The sequence below is a fragment of the Schistocerca piceifrons genome, chromosome 1 (genome assembly GCF_021461385.2).
Source record: "Schistocerca piceifrons isolate TAMUIC-IGC-003096 chromosome 1, iqSchPice1.1, whole genome shotgun sequence".
Classification (NCBI taxonomy): Eukaryota; Metazoa; Arthropoda; class Insecta; order Orthoptera; family Acrididae; genus Schistocerca; species Schistocerca piceifrons.
The window spans coordinates 237,902,867-237,916,778 of record NC_060138.1 but is presented as its reverse complement, the minus strand read 5'-3'; the positions used below and the strand labels follow the sequence as shown (position 1 = coordinate 237,916,778).

Sequence of the window (13,912 nt, the reverse complement as noted above, 5' to 3'; positions counted from 1 at the left end):
TTTTCTCAACTTCTCACCAATACTGATCCGTGTCGTGTGTGATCCCTATGTGCCTATGCTATTAGCGCCAGTTTTGTGTAGTGCCACGTTGTGTGGCACCACAGTCTGCAATTATCCTTAATTTATGAGCATGAGTGTAGTTTGTCTCAAAACAAGACCAACAGCAGTGATATTTACACTGCCGTACAGATATTTTAATGCAATATAAACACGAAATGAGATTGAGGTAATAAAATAAATTACATTATTTTGTAAAGAGTCGTAGATCACTTGTCCCTTATAAAGGAATACTAAGAAAATATCCCTGGGCAGCTTCCAAAGTTTTGACGAAAACGTTTTGGCTCTTGCTGTATATGAACAGTCCAGTTACCATCTGCAGAAAACAAAGCAGCCTCAACAGGATAGCGACAGTTGTTTGTTCGTGTTACAGGAGCGACCGCTGCGGCCTGTACGACGCAGAGCTGGACGTGGTGGAGGAGAAGCGCGCGCACAAGTACCTGGTGCTCATGGTGAGCGCCTTCGGCTTCTGGCTGTGCCCCCTCATGGTACTGCGGTGAGTCACCTGCTGTGGACATTTATTGCCTTTTTCTCAGTGCGGCTCTACATCTGGGTTTGAGGAGACGATGAACAAAGTTGTGTTCGAATGAGTATGCTAACTGTAAGTGTCCGACCCAATCCACGACGTCAGGAAGCCTTGTACAGCTACCATTTTCACTTGGATGCAGACTTTCATTCCCAGTGAATCAGTGTAAATTACTCACATCTACGATGTTTATCGACGCCGATGTACTGTTGGTCCTCAAGGAGGAGTGTGGGCTTTCGCGATTATTGTCCATTTCAAAGAACTACTTCTGGATGTGTGACCATCAAGTCACATGTGACTTATTGTTTGACACGATCAAGGGGCAGGGGTATCAAATGCCTATTGCTAACAATATTTGATATTAATTTTTGTTGACTGTCATCGGCGAATAGGGTGATAGCTGCAGTCGTGACAGTACGTAATAGATGGTGGCGCCTGTGGACTGTCAACACTCCTTGTCACAGGCCTCTTCTTTCACCCTATTGCTGGTGTGGTTCAAGACTTTGTGCCGTCCCCCCTCCGTCGGATATTGTAAGCGTCAGCCATTCACAAACTCCATCCTCTGATACTTCCTGCATTACACTGCCGACATCGCCAAACACTTCACAAACTCCATCCTCCCATACTTCCTGCATTACACTGCCGACATCACCAAACACTCTCTCCCGCTATAGTATACAACTCTCCAACGATACTTGAACATCCTGATGAACTGGTACGAATACTTCAAGAAAATCCTCATAAAAACCAAGTCGCCATTTTTGGCTGAACCACTCGATGATTCTGTTGTCTCGATTTCCACCTCAGCTCCTATACCCGACCCATTCCTCTCATTTATTTCTAGTCCATGGAATAAGCTACTCATCAACATAAAACAGAAAGCCCGAATTCTAGTGAAACTACTGGCAGTACTCGAATAGGTTCAACATCCTTCTGCTATTGCCCTCACCTGCAAATATTTCATCCTGATTTATGCTAATTTTGCCTGGATTTCTGCCTTTCTAAATCTGTACTAATCCCTTGAGAGACATACACTCCGTCTTACATTTAGCACCAACCTATCTTCCGCGCTTCACATCCTATATTAACTAGTCTGTTGCACACATCTTCTTCTCTTTTTGGAGAAATTTCGGACCCAATGTACCAATCTGAGACCCAGTCTCAGCACGCAATATCTTATCCACTAATGACTAATACAGGACAAGCAAATAAATCGAGAGTGAAACAACAGAAAACTATTATGCCCCGATCTGGTGTATTTTCATTCCGTATTAGTTTCTCAGTTTTGCACAGCAGTTTACTTGTGGGTATGGTGACCAATGACTCGTTTACTCATTTAGTTCGTGACATGTTTACTGCCAACTGTTTCCTTTAAAAGACAATCTATTTGTAATTACGTTTACCATCACCATTTTTGTTGTGTGGCAAATCCAATCATGGATGACAGACATTTTTGTGATCCATGATTGGATTTATAGCAAAACAAATATTTGCTGGATCGCTGTGAAACATTATTGCGAATATGTCGCGACTCGTTTACTATTACCTTGTCTATTATTTGTTGAAGGTGTTTGATCAGTGCTTCCGATATGTTCCTTTAGGGTTCCACATCTCGAACTGGTCACCAGAACATTTACTTTCTTTACTTCCAATTAAACTGCAACTGTTGTCATTAATTTACGTCATTTATATCGCTGAGACATCGAACCTCTCCCCTCTCACGACGCATTCGACGACATACCTGACTGTAGCGTGGAAATCCCTCAATTACGCCGTGTAACATGTGATAGGCAGAAGATCAGCATCCAAATCACAATCTAGAAAATACACAAGCATGTGTTTTCCACTTACACAGAGTCAACAAAAGCAAAATGAATATTAAATGGAAAGAATGGGAAATTCAGCACTACGACATCCTAAAATACATGAGAATTGTTCTATTCTGCATACTATGCTTTAGAATACATTGTATGGACTTGAAAGGAAAAGTCTGCAACAGGAACATTGCCTTACGAGGGCACAAATCGCCAGTTTCTCTTGTCAACTGTACTAAAAGTGTGTTTTTCTGTGGGAGATTGTGGAATACCGGTTTGGGGAGCATCGGCTCACAAACGTCATGTGGACGTGGTCTTAAACGAGTAAATTCGCTCACTTACTGGGTACCTTAGAACAATCTTAGTCCAGAACATCTACCCCTTGGTTGGTAGTGCTTCTCCACCAATAAGACTCAAAGTGGCGGGAGAAACAGAACAGAAGAAGCTAAATGAAGACTCAAATCACTTGCTGTACAATTACGCAGCTGCTAGACGTCGGCTGAAGTCCAGGAAAATTTTTCGCAACGAACGTTTCCATTAGGTGTCAAGCCAGATGTCGAAGTGTTTCACCATGGCAAGTAAGTGCTCCTAAGGACGTTATCCTGCACTACTTGGAGAACCTTTGAAATAATAACAGGATTTTCGATGTGAAGGACAAATGTTGTCTCATGGGAATGTGAGCAGGACACTGCGCGCAACTGCGGAGCAGTCCAGGCACCGAATCACCTACTGGTATGTCAAAACATGGGCGAATCCTATTCTCTGGGAGATGTTTTACATGCCACCATTAGGGCACAAGTGCTGCAGAATTGTGGCCAAAAAAATTGTAACCTCTTTGTTCCGGAGGCGAAAAGTAAAGTGAGTAAGCAGAAGCTACACCCTACACGAAACATCAACCTTGGTATCAACATCTCGTTTCCCGCAATAACCTATCCGAATCGAGGTACAAACAGTTCACAGTGACAGAATAACACAGAAAGAACCGAGTTCGTGCACAATACTGGGTACGGCAGCGATCAAATGCACTGGAATCACGAATCTTACCATTATGTTTGGGCCTGTCAAGCCGACGACCAGTACAGCGTTTGCGACAGTGTAGCCGCATCACCCTCCAACCTCCTCCGTTGTCCATGAATGTATGCGTAACACGCCTTATTTACTGGTAGTACTCAACAAATGCATCCGAATCGGCGACTAATTTCACCTACATTTCACATCCAACTTTCAGCAAATCATCAGTTGCAATTACCTGGTTTGGTGGCCCAGTCGTAAAAGTTACGGAATATCTTCCGAATTCTTTCATGTTTCTCATTGATAAAAACGCCGAAATTCGTAGTGTTCGACGCCGATGTTAATTTGTAGGTCATAGTTTAACTGGCTGCATGAGTCCAGTGGTTGGAGGAAGACATCAGCATACCACATAAACAGGACCCTCTATAGTAAACCGTTTTGGTATTCAGACTGAACCTAGGCTAGATGACAGTTTCACCTATAAATCTGTAATCAGGTAAATAATTATCCGACAGTGTTGCAATTTTCATGTGAATAGCTTGTACTGAGCTGAAAAGACAGACGGTATTCAGTGCAAAAGATGTGGCCAAAATCTGTCACTGAATTGAAAATGCCGCAATGAAGGTTTCCCAAACTGATTGTTTCTTAGTTAAATTTTCTGCGCCCTATCTCTAGACATATTTTAAGTAAACTGCCACACGCCGCAACAAAATTAATGGATCACTCTTTCGAAACCCCGTAATTATCTCCAATTCCGACACATCAGTTTGGCTCAAGGATGACGACAACGTTCTTCTGTGCAGTGAGGTGACAGAAGTAAAGAGGGACATCCTAATGTCGTGTCGGGCTTCCTTTTGCCCGGCTTAGTGGAGCATCTCTACAAGGCATAGACTCAACACGTCGTTCAACGTCCCTTGCAGCCATGCTGCCTCTATAGACGTCCATAAATGCGAGAATGTTGCTGGTGTAGGATTTTGTACACGAACTGGCCTCTCGATTACGCCCCACAAATGTTTGATGAGATTCATGTCGGACGGTCTGGGTGGACACATCATTCGTTCGACTTATTTGGAATGTTCTTCAAACCAATCGCGAGCAACTGTGGCCCAATGACATGGTACATTGTCATCAATAAAATTTCCATCCCTTTTTAGGAATATGATGTCCATATATGGCTCACAATGGTCTCCAAGTAACCGAACATGTTCATTTCCTGTGAATGATCAGTTTTATAGAAACACAGCCCACACCGCTAAAGAGCCAGCAATAGCTTGCACATTCCCTTGTTGACGACTTCTTCGCATCGCTTCATGGGGTCTGCACCATACTCCAACCCTACCATCAGCTCTTACCAACTGTCCAGTTGTCTAGAGTACAACCGAAGTGGTCGCGAGCCCAGTAGAGGCATTGCGGTCTTCTGCGCCCAGAGGCCATTAACACCAAATTTCGTCGCACTTTCCTAACGGATACGTTCGTCACATGTCCCTTATTGTTTTCTGCAGACATTCCACGCAATGTTCTTTATTTCTGCAGACATTCTACGCAATGTTCCTTGTTAGTTAACAGTGACAGTTCTACTCAATGACCGCTACTCTCTGCCGTTAAGTGAAGGTCGTCTTCCACCGTATTGTCCGTGGTGAGAGGTAATGCCTGAAATTTGGCACTTTCGGCCACTCTTGACACTGTGGATCTCGGAATATTGAATTCCCTAACCGTTTCCGGAATGAAATGTCCCACGTGTCTAACTCCAACCACCATTCCGGGTTTAGAGTCTATTAATTCCCGTCGTGAGATCTTAATCACATCGGAAACCTTCTCACATGAATAACCTGAGTACAAACATAGCTCCATCAATTTACTGCCCTTTTATACCTTGCGTGCGCGATTATTCCGTCGTCTGTATATGTGCACCTCGCTATCCTGAGGATTCTATTATACCAGTGTCATGCTGCATTCATGTGAACTGTAAGGTGGGTTACTGATGTCACATTGTCACCAAACTTTGCTATAATTCTATCAAAGTCTACTCGCACCTGTCACACGATGAGAATGTCGTCACACACCTTCTTACCCACATTTCACACTTTCGACGCCTCAGCGATGGAGGTCGGAACCGTCCAGCGTTAAAATCACGCTGTTTCCTTACAGTAGCCGAGGAAAACATTCCAGACATACCCTTGCTCAGTAGCAATACGAAAAGGTCTCAGCGGGTGCCATAAAGGGCGTCAACGAAACCATGTCTTCCATTATGGTGGTTGATTCCCACACATTTGGCGGTCGAAAACGAGAGTTTACAATGTGATAAAGCAACGGGGCGATTTCTTGACAACTTTCGACACTGCCGCCACACACTGTGTCGTTTTAACCCTGCTCTCAGAGTATCGTAGACCTACAACCACACTGAACATCATCTGACCCCTTTGGAGTGTAGTGTGGCTGCAGTTTTTGCTCCGGTATACGTTACGGAACCACTAGGGGCGCAAGCTATTCGACGAAATCTGAACGTGATCTGAAGCAGCAAAACGTTGTTTTGCATTTTCATTACTTTCTTTTTTGAGTACTATGGTGTGCTCACGGTGAGGTGCAACATTATGATGTGCGTGATTAATAAAACGGCAGAGAGTCCCTCTAAGTCACCTCCCCCTCCCCCCAAACAATCACTACAGCCAAGGTCCCGCTCACACACCCCCCTTGAGCCCGTTACATACTCGTATGTACCTCTCTCAAACTTCAACAAATATTGGGCCTTGCGGCCCCTCTAGCACCTGGAGGCAGGCAAACACCATCTGAGGGATGTCGAAGGTGTTGCCTAAGAGTCAGGTAGTAGAGCAGCGATTATGTTGAATGTATGACGAGGTTTCTGACAGGTATATCTGCTTCTTGTTGATTTAAGTTGAGTGGGTGTTACCGAGAGTGTTGCCAGCTGTTGGGTCTTAGAAGGGCGCTTTCACGCACATTTTATTACTCTCGCCAAAGGAGGGAGCAAAAACGGAGGGATGAAGAACCATGTGAAACCTTTGCTATATCGGATCACGTACAGATTTCGTCGAATGGTTTTTTACAGTCCCTAGGTGTTCCAAGCTGTATAGCAGCGCCAAAACTGAGATTGCGCTACACTCCAGTGGCGTCAGATCACGTTAAGTGGGTGTGCATTCCTATGATGCCCTTAGATCAGGGTTGAAACGTCCAGGATTGCTAGCAGTGTCGAAAGTCATCAAGAACGTCGTCCCATTTCTCATCACACTGCGAATTGTCGCCTCCGACCGTGAAATGTGTGGGAAATCAACGCCCCAAGGAAAGGGGTGGTTGCATTGACACCAGAAATGCCACCCTCTGAGTGCAAGTGTCAACACCTTCGTATTTGAAGCGTCAACGAGCCCAAGGATGGCGTCGTAGGTCGCGACGTGTTTACATCGTTACAGAGGAAGGTTTTAGGCAACTTTGACTGAAATTTCTAACTTCTGCGTCAGAATAGGAGGCAGTTATGGTGTTTCGGAAAGGTGAAGCCTTTACATTCTTGCGCAATGATCGCATGTTTATTGATAATGAATAACTAAGCGACTTGACTTGTGATATACTGATAACGAATGGAGCGTAGGAGATTAAATGAGCAGAAAATAATTGTATTGTTGTACCTAAATTAAAATGTGATTTTTCTTGAATAAATAATCAAAGGCATAAATTGCACTTTGTATCTTATCATTCCGTTTCTCTACTAAAATTTTTAAGCCAAATTTGCAGCTTAAGCAGTAGTGTGGCCTGCTACAGCACAAAGTAAGATACTGCCGTTGCTGACGATTTGTACAGTTTATAGATGAGAGAAACTAAATGAAAGTCAGTCATAATGCCAGTGATGTTGTTATGAAAACAGGAACGTGAAAACAATCCTAAATTTGAACTTCACTTCACCAGTTTAGGAACATATCGATAGGTAGTTCCTGAAAATTACTGGTTGTCTCGTACCATAACAGTCGCCGCTGTTGACTAATGATGTAAAAAAAATGGTTCAAATGGCTCTGATGACTATGGGACTTAACATCTGTGGTCATCAGTCCCCTAGAACTTAGAACTACTTAAACCTAACTAACCTAAGGATATCACACACATCCATGCCCGAGGCAGGATTCGAACCTGCGACCGTAGCAGTCGCGCGGTTCCGGACTGAGCGCCTAGACTAATGATGTAGAAGAGATTGAGTTTCAGATTCTGTGTAAAGAGCGTCCAAGTTGGGTCATATTGTACTTACATCAAATCTCTTGTCCAAAGAGTTCAGTGTATGAAACTTTGTCTCAGTTTTCGTTACATGATAAGAAGGTGTGGATTTCATGGATTCGTTAATCGTATAAATTTTTAAAATGAAATTCTTGTTCTTAAATGAAGGTCACTAAATTAGTTTGGGAATTAGGAAAGTAACGGCTCCTGTCAACTACAAAAATGTGTTCATGAATTACGGTTAAATTAATAAATATCTTGTTGTTGTTGTTGTTTGTTGTTGTGGTCTTCCGTCCTGAGACTGGTTTGATGCAGCTCTCCATGCTACTCTATCCTGTGCAAGCTTTTTCATCTCCCAGTACCTACTGCAACCTACATCCTTCTGAATCTGCTTACTGTATTCATCTCTTGGTCTCCCTCTACGATTTTTACCCTCCACGCTGCCCTCCAATACTAAATTGGTGATCCCTTGATGCCTCAGAACATGTCCTACCAACCGATCCCTTCTTCTGGTCAAGTTGTGCCACAAACTTCTCTTCTCCCCAATCCTATTCAATACTTCCTCATTAGTTATGTGATCTACCCATCTAATCTTCAGCATTCTTCTGTAGCACCACATTTCGAAAGCTTCTATTCTCTTCTTGTCCGAACTATTTATCGTCCATGTTTCACTTCCATACATGGCTACACTCCATACGAATACTTTCAGAAATGAATTCCTGACACTTATATAAATACTGGATGTTAACAAATTTCTTTTCTTCAGAAACGATTTCCTTGCCATTGCCAGTCTACATTTTATATCCTCTCTACTTCGACCATCATCAGTTATTTTGCTCCCCAAATAGCAAAACTCATTTACTACTTTAAGTGCCTCATTTCCTAATCTAATTCCCTCAGCATCACCCGACTTAATTAGACTACATTCCATTATCCTTGTTTTGCTTTTGTTGATGTTCATCTTATATCCTCCTTTCAAGACAATGTCCATTCCATTCAACTGCTCCTCCAAGTCCTTTGCTGTCTCTGACAGAATTACAATGTCATCGGCGAACCTCAAAGTTTTTATTTCTTCTCCATGGATTTTAATACCTACTCCGAATTTTTCTTTTGTTTCTTTTACTGCTTGCTCAATATACAGATTGAACAACATCGGGAGAGGCTACAACCCTGTCTTACTCCCTTCCCAACCACTGCTTCCCTTTCATGTCCCTCGACTCTTATAACTGCCATCTGGTTTCTGTACAAATTGTAAATAGCCTTTCGCTCCCTGTATTTTACCCCTGCCACCTTTAGAATTTGAAAGAGAGTATTCCAGTCAACATTGTCAAAAGCTTTCTCTAAGTCTACAAATGCTAGAAACGTAGGTTTGCCATTCCTTAATCTTTCTTCTAAGATAAGTCGTAAGGTCAGTATTGCCTCACGTGTTCCAGTGTTTCTACGGAATCCAAACTGATCTTCCCCGAGGTTGGCTTCTACTGGTTTTTCCATTCGTGTTAGTATTTTGCAGCTGTGACTTATTAAACTGATAGTTCGGTAATTTTCACATCTGTCAACACCTGCTTTCTTTGGGATTGGAATTATTATATTCTTCTTGAAGTCTGAGGGTATTTCGCCTGTTTCATACATCTTGCTCACCAGATGGTAGAGTTTTGTCAGGACTGGCTCTCCCAAGGCTGTCAGTAGTTCCAATGGAATGTTGTCTACTCCGGGGGCCTTGTTTCGATTCAGGTCTTTCAGTGCTCTGTCAAACTCTTCACGCAGTATCATATCTCCCATTTCATCTTCATCTACATCCTCTTCCATTTCAATAATATTGTCCTCAAGTACATCGCCCTTGTATAGACCCTCTATATACTCCTTCCACCTTTCTGCTTTCCCTTCTTTGCTTAGACCTGGGTTTCCATCTGAGCTCTTGATATTCATACAAGTCGTTCTCTTATCTCCAAATGTCTCTTTAATTTTCCTGTAGGCAGTATCTATCTTACCCCTAGTGAGAGAGGCCTCTACATCCTTACATTTGTCCTCTAGCCATCCCTGCTTAGCCATTTTGCACTTCCTGTCGATTTCATTTTTGAGACGTTTGTATTCCTTTTTGCCTGCTTCATTTACTGCATTTTTATATATTCTCCTTTCATCAGTTAAATTCAATATTTCTTCTGTTACCCAAGGATTTCTACTAGCCCTCGTCTTTTTACCTACTTGATTCTCTACTGCCTTCGCTACTTCATCCCTCAAAGCTACCCATTCTTCTTCTACTGTATTTCTTTCCCCCATTCCTGTCAATTGTTCCCTTATGCTCTCCCTGAAACCCTGTACAACCTCTGGTTCTTTCAGTTTATCCAGGTCCCATCTCCTTAAATTCCCACCTTTTTGCAGTTTCTTCAGTTTTAATCTACAGGTCATAACCAATAGATTGTGGTCAGAGTCCACATCTGCCCCTGGAAATGTCTTACAATTTAAAACCTGGTTCCTAAATCTCTGTCTTACCATTATATAATCTATCTGATACCTTTTAGTACCTCCAGGGTTCTTCCATGTATACAACCTTCTTTCATGATTCTTAAACCAAGTGTTAGTTATGATTATGTTGTGCTCTGTGCAAAATTCTACCAGGCGGCTTCCTCTTTCATTTCTTACCCACCAATCCATATTCACCTACTACGTTTCCTTCTCTCCCTTTTCCTACACTCGAATTCCAGTCACCCATGACTATTAAATTTTCGTCTCCCTTCACTATCTGAATAATTTCTTTTATTTCGTGATACATTTCTTCAATTTCTTCGTCATATGCAGAGCCAGTTGGCATATAAACTTGTACTACTGTAGTAGGTGTGGGCTTCGTATCTATCTTGGCCACAATAATGCGTTCACTATTCTGTTTGTAGTAGCTTACCCGCATTCCTATTTTTTTATTCATTATTAAACCTACTCCTGCATTACCCCTATTTGATTTTGTGTTTATAACCCTGTATTCACCTGACCAGAAGTCTTGTTCCTCCTGCCACCGAACTTCACTAATTCCCACTATATCTAACTTCGCCGGCCGAAGTGACCGTGCGGTTAAAGGCGCTGCAGTCTGGAACCGCAAGAGCGCTACGGTCGCAGGTTCGAATCTTGCCTCGGGCATGGGTGTTTGTGTTGTCCTTAGGTTAGTTAGGTTTAACTAGTTCTAAGTTCTAGGGGACTAATGACCTCAGCAGTTGAGTCCCATAGTGCTCAGAGCCATTTGAACCATGTCTAACTTCAACCTATCCATTTCCCTTTTTAAATTTTCTAACCTACCTGCCCGATTAAGGGATCTGACATTCCACGCTCCGATCCGTAGAACGCCAGTTTTCTTTCTCCTGATAACGACATCCTCTTGAGTAGTCCCCGCCCGAAGATCCGAATGGGGGACTATTTTACCTCCGGAATATTTTACCCAAGAGGACGCCATCATCATTTAATCATACAGTAAAGCTGCATGCCCTCGTGAAATATTACGGCTGTAGTTTCCCCTTGCTTTCAGCCGTTCGCAGTACCAGCACAGCAAAGCCGTTTTGGTTATTGTTACAAGGCCAGATCAGTCAATCATCCAGACTGTTGCCCTTGCAACTACTGAAAAGGCTGCTGCCCCTCTTCAGGAACCACACGTTTGTCTGGCCTCTCAACAGATACCCCTCCGTTGTGGTTGCACCTACGGTACGGCTATCTGTATCGCTGAGGCACGCAAGCCTCCCCACCAACGGCAAGGTCCATGGTTCATGGGGGGGAAAAAATATCTTACTTGTACAAAAGTGAATATGGTCAATTGATCTTATCTTTATCGTTCAGTAAACAGTCAGGAGGTACCTAATCCGTGAACATGGATAACACCTTGTTTAAACCTTTCTACTCAACAAATAACATTTCTGTCTTTTTCTTCCGTCACCGGCCGGGGTGGCCCAGCGGTTCTAGGCGCTACAGTCTGGAACTGCGCGGCCGCTACGGTCGCAGGTTCGAATCCTGCCTCGGGTATGGATGTGTGTGCTGTCCTTAGGTTAGTTAAGTTTAAGTAGTTCTAAGTTCTAGGGGACTGATGACCTCAGAAGTTAAGTCCCATAGTGCTCAGAGCCATTTGAACCATTTTTCTTCCTACTTGTTTTGAAGCAACATGTCGATATCCGTATTCAGACAGAGGTCAATGGATTTCAAATGCAGACAAAACCGCTCTTGTAATTGATGACGCACACCACTGAAATCTTTCAATCTGGAATTTCATTGCGCAATTGTTTCACGTAGATTTGGTCCTACTGTTTAATTTAGCTTCCATTGTGTTATTTAATGGCTATCGGTGATATAACTGTAAAAATGTACAATCTGTGGAAAGAATTCACTTAAACGCTCTTTTGTTGTACAGACAGTATCACTTAGTATGGTCGAAAGGCATTAAGAATGACTGGTTTCAGAAAATTATCTAATAATAAAAGAAACTAAGATTTTTTGCGGGTCATAGTGGAACGTAATATTTTCTCTACAACGTCAGGAGAAACAAGGTGTTCGATAAATACAACTAAATGTTGTTACAAATTTCGGTATGTACTGCATCTGATACCTGTAATTTGTAGAACATAATCAACATTATTGGTCTTTATTAGGATTGCCCAGAGTGCAATAATTGCTTTTTTATGCCTGTTTGTGGGTAGTTGCAAATGTATATAATATCACAGCGTCACTGTAGACAGTATCAAACCGTGTTTATCAAAATAAATAGAAACTGGAAATGAGATAAGATCATTTTGCAAATTACTGCATTGACACAATAATGTCAAGAAGAAACGGGACCTAATGTAGCTAAGACTCAGTGGAAAAGCACTTTGAAAACGCGTTGATTTCTATATTTTCATCAAACAAAGTGTTTGAATATGATTAGAATCAACCGAAATATGATAAGTTTGTGGTTATTACTAATATTAGCAATGATTTGCCTGTGTGAGATTCTCTTAAAGGTATCAGGTGCACAACGACACTGCACTTCGTATTATCAAGTTAATTCTCCACATCAAAACGATATTTCAAGATATATGTCGGCTCTCAAAAAGGTACTTCAGTAACACAGAAATTGAAATGTTAGCTTGGACTTGCATAGTGTTCAAAGAAAGGGAAACCGAATCACACAACGCTTACAAGTAATGTTCAAAGAAAGGAATGGTGACTCACATAACACTGACAACGGAGTGTCCTATGTGTCTAGCTCCAACTATCATTCTGCGTTCAGAGTCTGTTACTCTCGTCGTGTGCCCAAAATCACGTTGGAAATATTTTCACATGAGTCACCGGAGCACAAATGACAGCTCCGCCAATGCACTGCCATTTATTTCTCGTGTACGCAATACTAACGCCATCTGTGTATGTGCATATCGCTACCACATTACTTTCGTCACCTCAGTGTCTGCTGCACCATTAGAAATATCAAAGACAGTGTCCCGACTGACTGACTCACTCATCGTCGCCCTGCCCAAACCTCAAACGACAGAGACATGACATTTGCAGAAGGTGTTGAACTTACACCGTAGGCGTCGTTTAAGAAGGGATTTTTCGAAATGCGGTTCCTAAGGAGGTGAAATAGGAAATGAGATATTTCATCAAAGTATTTCATTATGAAAACATTTTTAAAACGAAACGTATGAAAATTTTTATTTGGCTTCTCTGTTAGAAATAAAAAATACCCTTTTCACTGCTTTCGGAAGTTCAACCCCTGAGAGGATGAAATAGAGTGTGAAGACTTTTATGAAAATATTTCATTGCGAAAGCATTGTTAAAGATAAATCTATGTAAATTTTCGTTTGGCTTCTCGGTTGGAAATGAAAAAATATGTGTCTCACTGTTTTTGGAAAATCATCTCCTAAGGGGGCGAAATACGAGTAGACTGATTCACTGACTGATCATCACCCAGCCCAGACCGCTAAGGACAGAAACTTGAAATAGGAAAGGGTGTGGATTTTACAGTGTCGGAATCGTCCGAAAAAGTTTTGTCCGAGATTTGACTCTTAAGGGGTGAAAAAGGGGATGAAGGGCTTTTTGAAACACGTCACTATTTCGACAATATTCCAGCTGGAATTACGAAATCTGGTATTTGATCTCTCAGTCAGAAATTAAAGAATACGTGTTTTACCAATTTTGTAAATTCAGTCTCTAAGTGGGTAATACAGTGGATCAAAAGTTTTTTTTAAATAAATCGTTACTAAAGAGCTACTACAGCTTTTTTAAAGCTACATCTATGTAAATTGATATTTGACTCCTCGGTTAGAAAAAAAAATGCGTGTTTCAG

At 42.1% G+C, this 13,912-nt stretch overlaps 1 protein-coding gene across 1 annotated transcript in view; it reads left to right on the top strand.

The window, feature by feature from the left end:
• The window catches only part of LOC124804472 (prolactin-releasing peptide receptor-like), a 535,930-nt gene that overhangs the window by 483,104 nt on the left and 38,914 nt on the right, over positions 1-13,912 (top strand). The window contains exon 5 of the mRNA XM_047264759.1: positions 431-553. Within this exon, the coding sequence (XP_047120715.1) occupies positions 431-553 (123 nt within the window). The remainder of the gene's footprint in view (positions 1-430; positions 554-13,912) is intronic.